At 44.0% G+C, this 12,114-nt stretch overlaps 1 protein-coding gene across 1 annotated transcript; it reads right to left on the reverse strand.

Moving 5' to 3' along the window:
• Positions 1–371: 371 nt before the first annotated feature.
• Positions 372–11,775, reverse strand: gfer (growth factor, augmenter of liver regeneration (ERV1 homolog, S. cerevisiae)). The gene is made up of 3 exons (XM_061982283.1): positions 11,386–11,775; positions 5,558–5,766; positions 372–1,105 (listed from the first exon to the last, which is right to left on the reverse strand). Exons 1-3 carry the CDS (start codon positions 11,578–11,580, stop codon positions 943–945), a joined length of 567 nt encoding a protein of 188 aa, XP_061838267.1. The 5' UTR covers positions 11,581–11,775; the 3' UTR covers positions 372–942.
• Between the last annotated feature and the right edge of the window lie 339 nt (positions 11,776–12,114).

Below are 12,114 nucleotides of genomic sequence, written 5' to 3' on the forward strand. Positions count from 1 at the left end.
TAACACCTGAGCAGTGCCAGAAACTCATCGACTCCATGCCACGCCGCATTAACGCAGTAATTGAGGCAAAAGGAGCTCCAACCAAGTATTGAGTATTGTACATGCTCATATTTTTCATTTTCATACTTTTCAGTTGGCCAACATTTCTAAAAATCCCTTTTTTGTATTAGCCTTAAGTAATATTCTAATTTTGTGACGCACGGAATTTTGGATTTTCATTTGTTGCCACTTCAAATCATCAAAATTAAATGAAATAAACATTTGAATGCATCAGTCTGTGTGCAATGAATAAATATAATGTACAAGTTACACCTTTTGAATGCAATTACTGAAATAAATCAAGTTTTTCAAAATATTCTAATTTACTGGCTTTTACCTGTAGGTCTGGTGATAATGTTCCCCTTTAAAGGTGAAATGTCATTTAGAAAAAGTTGCAATGTTGACTAATAAAACAAAGCTGTTTTTTTTTTTCTTTCAAACTGTCATTGCTCAAAACATAATATTGAATCAAAATCAATGTTATTATGAATTATTGACCTATCCAAGGTTCACATTACTTCACATCAAATATTACACTTTGAAAAATATTTTTGGTGGAAGATTTTGCAAATTTGGTAAATAACCCAAAAATGTATATTTTGTTGTTTTCTTACTGTACCGAAAATGAACCGAACCGTGACCTCCAAACCGAGGTACGTACTGAACCGAAATGTTTGTGCACCGTTACACCCCTAGGTAATATTGATTTGAAATAAGAATATTTAGTGAGAGGAGAACGAGCCTCATAAGCCGAGGTACTACTGCATCTTAGCATTAGTGTCGGTCGTAAAGGGACCTTTCTCCATTCTGTTGACAGCAACTCCATTCGGAATGAAATAATTTCCTTCCACGTGCGCAGAAGCGGAACGCTTCCACACTCGGAAAGTTCTGGGAGGATTTGTCTCAGTCACAGGAACCGTCTTTCCATCCGTCCTTCCATCTCTCGTCCACTCGGGAGCAATCAAACTCCGGCTTCCCCAGACGCACGTTGACATTGTTGTGGAGTCGACACAACCACTGAGACAAGGCGTGACGGCTGCGGGTGTCCGGCTGATTGCTTCTTAGTCTGGGGGGGAGAGATGATGTTATCTGAAGAACTGCCTCCGACAAAGAAATACAGCAAATATGAAGTCAATGGACCGCATTCAGCAACCGTTCTGGAGAAAAATGTTCTTCGGCCCACATACGAGGTTTTTAAGGAGATTTGTGTATTCACCAATCTTTTCTCAGCTGGGATTTGTTCGTAGGGAAGAACAAAATCTAGAGCACTCTTAGGGTGGCCTATTGTGTGACAAGTTCCCTTACTTCTATTGTCTAATGTTGATTTAATATCATATACCGTATTTTCCGCACTATAAGGCGCACCTAAAAACCACAAATTTACTCAAAAGCTGACAGTGCGGCTTATAACCCGGTGCGCTTTATATATGGATTAATATTAAGATTCATTTTCATAAAGTTTCGGTCTCGCAACTACGGTAAACAGCCGCCATCTTTTTTCCCCGTAGAAGAGGAAGTGCTTCTTCTTCTACGCAAGCAACCGCCAAGGTAAGCACCCGCCCCCATAGAACAGGAAGCGCTTCTTCTTCTACTGTAAGCAACCACCCGCCCGCGTAGAAGAAGAAAAAGCGCGCGGATATACCGTACGTTTCATTTCCTTTGTGTGTTTGCATCTGTAAAGACCACAAAATGGCTCCTACTAAGCGACAGGGATCCGGTTCATGAAAAGACGCAATCTCTCCATCCGCACACAGACTATTATTTCACAGCAACTGCCTAAAGACTTTCAAGAAAAGCTGGCTACTTTCCGTGCATATTGTAAAAACAAGATAGCTGAAAAAAAGATCCGGCCAGAGAACATTATCAACATGGACGAGGTTCCACTGACTTTTGATATTCCTGTGAACCGCACTGTGGATACAACGGGAGCACGTACGGTGAATATTCGCACCACAGGGAATGAGAAGTCATCCTTCACTGTGGTTCTAGCTTGCCATGCTAATGGCCAGAAACTTCCACCCATGGTGATATTCAAAAGGAAGACCTTGCCAAAAGAGACCTTTCCAGCCGGCGTCATCATAAAAGCTAACTCGAAGGGATGGATGGATGAAGAAAAGATGAGCGAGTGGTTAAGGTAAGTTTAAGTTTACGCGAAGAGGCCGGGTGGCTTTTTTCACGCAGCTCCGTCCATGTTGATATACGACTCCATGCGCGCCCACATCACGCTGGTTTTTAATATATTATTAAAGTTTGACTGACCTATCTGACTGTTTTTTTGACATTCCTTTAGCGCAGTTAGATGCGGCTTATAACACGGGGCGGCTTATAGGTGGACAAAGTTTTGAAATATGCCGTTCATTGAAGGCGCGGCTTATAACCCAGGGCGCCTTATGGTGCGGAAAATACGGTATAGATTTAAAGTACACTATATTGACAAAAGTATTTGGCCACTTATCCAAATGATGAGAATCAGGTGTCCTAATCACTTGGCCCGGTGTATCAAATCAAGCACTTAGGCATGGAGACTGTTTCTACTGGGCCGCTCTCAGTGATTTCCAGCGTGGAACTGTCATGGGATGCCACCTGTGCAACAAATCCAGTCCTCGCTCCTAAATATTCCAAAGTCAACTTTATTATAAGAAAGTGAAGAGTTTGGGAACAACAGCAACTCAGCCACCAAGTGGTAGGCCACGTAAACTCACAGAGAGGTCAGCATAGTGCAAAGACTTTCAGTTGCTACAGAGCTCCAAACTTCATGTCACCTTCCAATTAGCCCACGTACAGTACGCAGAGAGCTTCAAGGAATGGCTTTCCATGGCCGAGCAGCTGCATCTAAGCCATACATCACCAAGTCCAATGCAAAGCGTGGGATGCAGTGGTGTAAAGGACATCACCACTGGACTCTAGAGCAGTGGAGACGCTTTCTCTGGACTGATGAATCACACTTTTCCATCTGGCAATCTGATGGACCAGTCTGGGTTTGGAGGTTGCCAGGAGAACGCTACATTTCGGACTGCATTGTGCCGAGTATGAAATTTGGTGGAGGAGGAATTATGGTGTGGGGTTTGTTTTTCAGGAGTTGGGCTTGGCCCCTTAGTTCCAGTGAAAGGAACTTTGAATGCTCCAGGATACCAAAACATTTTGGACAACTCCATGGGATGGCACTTCAACTTCATATGTGAGTAAAGGCAGGTGGCCAAATACTTTTGGCAATATAATATAATATATCCATCCATCCATCTTCTTCCGCTTATCCGAGGTCGGGTCGCGGGGGCAGCAGCCTAAGCAGGGAAGCCCAGACTTCCCTCTCCCCAGCCACTTCGTCCAGCTCTTCCTGTGGGACCCCGAGGCGTTCCCAGGCCAGCCAGGAGACATAGTCTTCCCAACGTGTCCTGGGTCTTCCCTGTGGCCTCCTACCGGTCGGACGTGCCCTAAACACCTCCCGAGGGAGGCGATCGGGTGGCATCCTGACCAGATGCCCGAACCACCTCATCTGGCTCCTCTCGATGTGGAGGAGCAGCGGCTTTACTTTGAGCTCCCCCCGGATGACAGAGCTTCTCACCCTATCTCTAAGGGAGAGCCCCGCCACCCGGCGAAGGAAACTCATTTCGGCCGCTTGTACCCGTGATCTTGTCCTTTCGGTCATAACCCAAAGCTCATGACCATAGGTGAGGATGGGAACGTAGATCGACCGGTAAATTGAGAGCTTTGCCTTCCGGCTCAGCTCCTTCTTCACCACAACGGATCGATACAGCGTCCGCATTACTGAAGACGCCGCACCGATCCGCCTGTCGATCTCACGATCCACTCTTCTCTCACTCGTGAACAAGACTCCGAGGTACTTGAACTCCTCCACTTGGGGCAGGGTCTCCTCCCCAACCCGAAGATGGCATTCCACCCTTTTCCGGGCGAGAACCATGGACTCGGACTTGGAGGTGCTGATTCTCATCCCAGTCGCTTCACACTCGGCTGCGAACCGATCCAGCGAGAGCTGAAGATCCTGGACAGATGAAGCCATCAGGACCACATCATCTGCAAAAAGCAGAGACCTAATCCTGCAGCCACCAAACTAGATCCCCTCAACGCCTTGACTGCGCCTAGAAATTCTGTCCATAAAAGTTATGAACAGAATGGGTGACAAAGGGCAGCCTTGGCGGAGTCCAACCCTCACTGGAAACGTGTCCGACTTACTGCCGGCAATGCGGACCAAGCTCTGGCACTGATCATACAGGGAGCGGACCGCCAAAATCAGACAGTCCGATACCCCATACTCTCTGAGCACTCCCCACAGGACTTCCCGAGGGACACGGTCGAATGCCTTCTCCAAGTCCACAAAACACATGTAGACTGGTTGGGCAAACTCCCATGCACCCTCAAGGACCCTGCCGAGAGTATAGAGCTGGTCCACAGTTCCACGACCAGGACGAAAACCACACTGTTCCTCCTGAATCCGAGGTTCGACTATCCGGCGTAGCCTCCTCTCCAGTACACCTGAATAGACCTTACCGGGAAGGCTGAGGAGTGTGATCCCACGATAGTTAGAACACACCCTCCGGTTCCCCTTCTTAAAGAGAGGAACCACCACCCCTGTCTGCCAATCCAGAGGTACTGCCCCCGATGTCCACGCGATGCTGCAGAGTCTTGTCAACCAAGACAGCCCCACAGCATCCAGAGCCTTAAGGAACTCCGGGCGGATCTCATCCACCCCCGGGGCCTTGCCACCGAGGAGCCTTTTAACTACCTCAGCAACCTCAGCCCCAGAAATAGAAGAGCCCACCACAGATTCCCCAGGCACTGCTTCCTCATAGGAAGACGTGTTGGTGGGATATATATATATATATATATATATATATATATATATATATATATATATATATATATATATATATATATATATATATATATATATAGAGAGAGAGAGAGAGAGAGAGAGAGAGATAGATAAGACAGACAGCAAAATGAGCAATATAGACATTTCAAAATACTGTGTGCGTGTATAATATCAGTATATATTATATAGTGTATATATAATATGCAAATATTACATATGTTTTATTTTATATTGCTACTACGGTACATTTTTAGTCTACTTTATACCTGCATTATCCTTTGTAACTGAGCTACTGTGTGGAACAATTTCCCTTGTGGATGAATAAAGTTTGTGTAAGTCTAAACACCTGTTACTTTCTACTGTTGAGTGACAATCTGGATGGACTTCATTGAACTCCCCACTTTGAAGGACAAGGTGTAAAGGAATCATGAAGTGAATGAAGTCCGCTTACATAAGAGGGGCTGTGGTTAGCGCCACGGTCTAGAAACAGGGGTTGGAATCTCCATTGGTGTTTGCATGTTTCACCAAAAAAACATGTGTGATGTGCTAATTGGATGCTCTAAATTGGCCATTTTGTGCCCCGTCCCTCACCTTCCATCCGCTGGGATAGGCTCCAGCTCACCTGTGACCCTAATGAGGACTCCCCCCCCCCCTCCCACTATAGAAAATGGAGTTGTGAGGTCTGACCTGTCCCTGAGGTCCCCTGCACATTCGTCACAGGGGAAGAACTTGGAGAAGAGGTGAAAGAAGTGTCCCATGTCTTGCTGCTGGCTGGGAGAAGGTGTCTCCGGGTAATATGCCGCCATGGTGTGCAGAAAGGACCAGGTGTTGCGACCCAGCTCCTCCCGGTCAAGTGGGCATTGAGGATCTTGAGGCTCCTGCTCAGCTTTGGACTCCTAGAACATTGACAAAGTGACACATCATCTAGACAAGTTGTAAGAGTAGTTCATGTAACATCGTGTTTTTCAACACACACTAGTGTGTCGTGAGATACAGTCTGGTGTGCCGTGGGAGATGATGTCATTTCACCTAATTGGGTTGAAAATATTATTTGCAAACCAGTAATTATAATCCGCAAACGTGCCGTTGTTGTTGAGTGTCGGTGCTAGTTACAGAAAAATAAACAAAAAGGCATTGAAGCTTAGGTAAGGCTATGCAAAACTAAACTAAACTGGCTGCAAAGTAAACAAAAACAGGACGCTGGACGACAGCAAAGACTTACAGCGTGTGGAGCAGACGGCGTCCACAAAGTACATCCGAACATGACATGACAACACCAAAATAGGAGTGCAAGACAAGGACTAAAACACTACAAACAGGAGAACACCAAAAACCTCAAAACAAGTCAGGGTGTGATGTGACAGGTGGTGACAGTACACCTACTTTGAGACAAGAGCTATAGTGATGCATGCTTGGTTATGCTTTAAAGTCATATCCAACAATTGTGACAACGACTTTTTACTGTTAGCTGAGTTTAGTTTTTAATGTTTTCTGCTGGTGGTGTGCCTCGGGATTTTTTCAATGGAAGAAAATGTGCCTCGGCCCAGAAAAGGTTGAAAAACACTGCACTAGTGTGCCGTGAAACACAGTCTGGTGTGCCGTGGGAGATTATGTCATTTCAATTAATTGGTTAGAGCTGGGCAGAGTAACCGTGTAATACTCTTCCACATCAGTAGGTGGCAGCAGGTAGCTAATTGCTTTGTAGATGGTTTGTTGTGATCAATCAATCAATCAATCAACTTTATTTATAAAGCACATTTAAAATTTACCACAGGGGTAGCCAAAGTGCTGTACAATGGACAGGTTAAAAGATAAAACGAGTACCGAGCAAACACAACACAACACAAACAGAACACGATAAAAAATAAATAAATAAAATAGAATAAATAAAAACATAAAAACAGGTTCACAGCAGGTGTATTATGGGGCGCCATTGCAGGATGGATATCACCCAGTGTTAAAAGCCATGGAATAAAAGTATGTTTTTAAGAGAGATTTAAAAACAGGAAGAGAGGAGGCTTGTCTAACACTCGGAGGTAGGTCGTTCCAGAGCTTGGGAGCAGCAACGGCGAAAGCTCTGTCACCTCTAAGCTTCAGCCTTGTGTCAAGGACCGTCAACAGCAGCTGATCGGCCGATCTTAAGGATCGGGTGGAGCAGTAAGGCTGAAGGAGGTCGGAGAGATAGGTTGGCGCGAGGTTGTTTAGACATTTCAAAACAAATAAAAAGGAGTTTAAAATTGATTCGATAACGCAATATGCAGACGACAGCGTGCAGGTCAAAAGGTATCTATTGCTTAAACCAAAAATAAAGAAAAGGCTTAGGGATGGCTATTCAAAACTAAACTAAAACTGAACTGGCTGCAAAGTAAACAAAAACAGAATGCTGGACGACAGCAACTACTATGTTAGATCCACTAAGGACTGTACTTTCACAATATTATGTCACTCGACATCCATTGCTTTCGGTCTCCCCTAGAGAGGGGGGGGTTACCCACATATGCGGTCCTCTCCAAGGTTTCTCATAGTCATTCACATCGACGTCCCTTATGTGGGCTCTGTACCGAGGATGTTGTTGTGGCTTGTGCAGCCCTTTGAGACTTTTGCGATTTAGGGCTATATCAGGGGTCGGCAACCCGCGGCTCCGGAGCCGCATGCGGCTCTTTGATCACTCTGTTGCGGCTCAGCAGCTTACTTGCTGAACCCCCCAATTTCCCGTGAGACTTCCGGATTTCAGTGCCTCTCGCAGAAAACTCCCGGGATTAATATTCACCGAATTTCACCCTTACAGCTATAATAAGGGTGTGCCATCATGGTACAACATTTGGCGCCCTCTACAATCTGTATTATATACAGATGTTATACAATATACATCTTCTGCTTGCACACGTACGTGACAGCAAGGCATACTTGGTCAACAGCCACACAGGTTACACTGACGGTGACCATATAAAACAACTTTAACACTCTTACTAATAATGCGCCACACTTTGAACCAAAACCAAACAAGAATGACAAACACATTTCGGGAGAACATCTGCACCTTAACACAACATAAACACAACAGAACAAACACCCAGAATCCCATGCAGCCCTGACTCTTCCGGGCTACATTATACACCCCTGCTACCACCAAACCCCGCCCCCACCCCAACCCTGCTCCCTCACACATCACCCCCCCTCTGTGCGTCGGTTGAGGTGGGCGGGGTTTGGTAGCGATGGTGTATAATGTAGCCCGGAAGAGTTAGGGCTGCATGGGATTCTGGGTATTTGTCCTGTTGTGTTTATGTTGTGTTACTGTGCAGATGTTCTCCCGAAATGTGTTTGTCATTCTTGTTTGATGTGGGTTCACAGTGTGGCGCATTATTAGTAAGAGTGTTATAGTTTTTTTATACCGCCACCGTCAGTGTGAGCTGTGTGGTTGTTGACCAAGTATGCCTTGCTGTCACTTACGTGAGCAAGTGTAAACACCATACAACGTGTGGCTGATCAGGCACGCTGGTTGTAGTGTGTGCTATATGCTGTACCATCACGGCACGCATGACGCTGATAAGCGCCATTCATTTAAAACCCGCGTGCCGCACCAGCTTTCTGATTCCATATAAAAGTGTGGGCAGCGTGTCTGAGACCCCTGGTTTATACATAGCACAAAGCAAAAAAAAAACTTTGTATGCAGTGTTATTTCAATTAAAATTTCAAAACATTTTTGTGGCTCCCATTGTTTTCTATAATTTGTGAAACTGGTCAAAATGGCTCTTTGACTGGTAAAGGTTGCCGACACCTGGTCTATATAAATAAACATTGATTGATTGATTGATTGAAAGACTTACAGCGTGTGGAGCAGACGGCGTCCACAAAGTACATCCGAACATGACATGACAACACCAAAATAGGAGCGCAAGACAAGAAGTAAAACACCACACACAGGAGAAGACTAAAACCCCTCAGTACTTTGAGACAAGAGCTATAGGGCAGGGCCGACATCCGGGCAACTGAGCTACATACGGGTTCTTCGAGCCATAGCAACCTGACTGGCGTTGAAAACAAACCGTCGCCATTACTCTTTAACCTGTCGACCTGCGCTGATTAAACCCGTCATTCTGCCTCCAAAATGCCAAAAAACTGTGTTGTTTTGGTTGTGCAAACCACAACTGGAAACAGGGAAAACAAAGGTCCTATTTTGTTCTGCCAAAGCGTGCTAAAAGCCCACAGAGACGAGACAAATGGCTCGCAGCTTTACACCGGGAAAACGAGGACGGTTCTCACTGGAGTCCCCCAAAATCCCGGGTCGTGTGTTCGGATCACTTCGTTTCTGGTAAATATAAGGAACAAAAATCCACCTTCTTAACCACAACTTGGCTATAGCGTCCATGCTAATGTTGAACCCGTTGAATTTTTACTGAATAACGTTCGACAGCTGAAGCTGTTGTTGTTGCACAACAATAACATACGGTATAAAGGCTATTTTCGAAAACCGGTTTCATTTAAATTTGCACTTAACGGTTGGGTTTTTAAAAACCAAGAAACCCTATAATTTTCATGTTGCCATTTAATCAACTTTTCAAGACAGTCGTAAAATGCTGTCTGCAAGTCTCCTTTGTTGTAATCAAACATTACTTGTAGTTGTAGCCCTCAAATCTCTCAATATTTTGTTCTGCCAAAGCGTGCTAAAAGCCCCACAGAGACGAGACAAATGGCTCGCAGCTTTACACCGGGAAAACGAGGACGGTTCTCACTGGAGTCCCCCAAAATCCCGGGTCGTGTGTTCGGATCACTTTGTTTCTGGTAAATATAAGGAACAAAAATCCACCTTCTTAACCACAACTTGGCTATACCGTCTGCTGGAAGGCGGTAAGGGCAGTCGTTTAATCCAACTACCAGAGGTGGGTAGTAACGCGCTACATTTACTCCGTTACATGTACTTGAGTAACTTTTGGGATAAATTGTACTTCTAAGAGTAGTTTTAATGCAACATACTTTTACTTTTACTTAAGTATATTTATAGAGAAGAAACGCTACTTTTACTCCGCTACTTTTATCTACATTCAGCTCGATACTCGCTACTAATTTTTATTGATCTGTTAATGCACGCTTTGTTTGTTTTGGTCTGTCAGACAGACCTTCATAGTGCCTGCGTTTCAACAAATACAGTCACTGGTGACGTTCACTCCGTTCCACCAATCAGATGCAGTCACTGGTGACGTTGGACCAATCAAACAGAGCCAGGCGGTCACATGACCTGACTTAAACAAGTTGAAAAACTTATTGGGGTGTTACCATTTAGTGGTCAATTGTACGGAATATGTACTGTACTGTGCAATCTACTAATACAAGTTCCAATCAATCAATCAAAAGTGTGAAGGAAAAAAGACCATTTTTTATTTCAACCGTACATCCCGTCAAAAGCCTAAAGACTGACTGCACAGTTCCTGTCTTCACAATAAAAGTGCCGCTCCTTCGCGCCAGCGGTTTCAAAATAAGAGTCTCCGAAAGCCTGCGCAAACAAGCTAGCAAGCTACGGAGTTTGCCGCCAATGTATTTCTTGTAAAGTGTATAAAAACGAATATGGAAGCTGGACATATAAGATGCCAACAACCAACCACTTTCACGTGGTATTAGACAGAAAGGAGGAACTTTTTTTCTCCTCCATTTGAAAACGTGGACGCTATCATCACTACTGTCTGATTACAATCAATGCAAGTCATCAGAATCAGGTAATACACCAACTTATATTCTTGTCTTCATGAAAGAAAGGAATCTATATGTGTTAAACATGCATGTATATTCATTAAAACACTATTAACATGTAAACAAAAACGGCAAAAAAATATATATAAATTATATATTGTATATATCAATGTATGTATATATATATAAATATATATGTGTGTGTGTATATATATATATATGTATATATGTGTGTGTGTGTGTGTATATATATATATATATATATATATGATATGTGTGTGTATGTTACTCATCAGTTACTCAGTACTTGAGTAGTTTTTTTACAACATACTTTTTACTTTTACTCAAGTAAATATTTGGGTGACTACTCCTTACTTTTACTTGAGTAATAAATCTCTAAAGTAACAGTACTCTTACTTGAGTACAATTTCTGGCTACTCTACCCACCTCTGCCAACTACAAAACATTTTAACTCGTATCTTAACCTAGCCTCACTGGAAAGACTATTTACATAATCATACGCCATTTAGAACAGTTTAAAATGCCGTGAAACCTCGTTAAATGCCTTTTCTGTCAATGCTGTGTTCGCTGTGAGCTGGTTTGTTTTCAACGAATTCAATATGGCGACCGGTTGCTAGGGGATTGGCAGGCGGAAGTGACGTCGGTCCGCCCTCGCCTATTGGAGCGCAAGACAAGAAGTAAAACACCACACACAGGAGAAGACTAAAAACCCCTCAGTACTTTGAGACAAGAGCTATAGTGATGCATGCTTGGTGATGGTTTAAAGTCAGATCCAACAGAAAAGGTTGACAAACACTTTGAACTGTCACCTCCACAGCAGACGTCGTCTGGCGCTTCTGTGTCTTCATCCACGATTTAAAGTCCGTACACGCGCGACACGGCTTCTTCTTCACCGGCTGCTCACCGCCGGACTTGTCCTCAGAAGTGGACTTGTCCTCAGAAGTGGATTTGTCCTCAGAAGTCACACCAAACGCGGCCAAAGAGAGTCCCTGAGACGCAGCCATGTTTGGCTAATGCTCACCTCATTGGCCACTGACTTTCTCACCAAATAAATAATCATAAATATATATAAATATATATATATATAGCAACTGTTAACTTGCAAAATGAGCCAACAATCAATAGTATTTGCTACTGTGTGAGTATTTCCCGGGTCGTGTAAGCGTGTCGTGTATCTATGACCTCAGCGAGATGTTGCTCCGTAGTTCCGGGTATGACGACATAACTGGGCGGGGTTTATATTGTAAAGTGGACAAACACTGCCATCTAGTGGCGAAGAAGGAAACTTCCAACAAATTATACAGCAGCGACAAAACCTCACGTCTTTTTTTTTTTCTATTAGTGGGCAAATGATGTTGGCTAATTCAAATTGTGTTGAATAGTTGAACTCAGGCCCGGCCCTAACCAATCTGGCGCCCTAGGCAAGATTTTAGGTGGCGCCCCCCCCCACATCGGCAGTGAAGTGTATATACTCACAAGAAACCGAATAGCTTTGTCTTTGACCTTTTTTTTTTTACTTAAAGAAAGCAAATTAACAA

This window comes from Nerophis lumbriciformis, linkage group LG24 (genome assembly GCF_033978685.3).
Source record: "Nerophis lumbriciformis linkage group LG24, RoL_Nlum_v2.1, whole genome shotgun sequence".
Taxonomy (NCBI): domain Eukaryota; kingdom Metazoa; phylum Chordata; class Actinopteri; order Syngnathiformes; family Syngnathidae; genus Nerophis; species Nerophis lumbriciformis.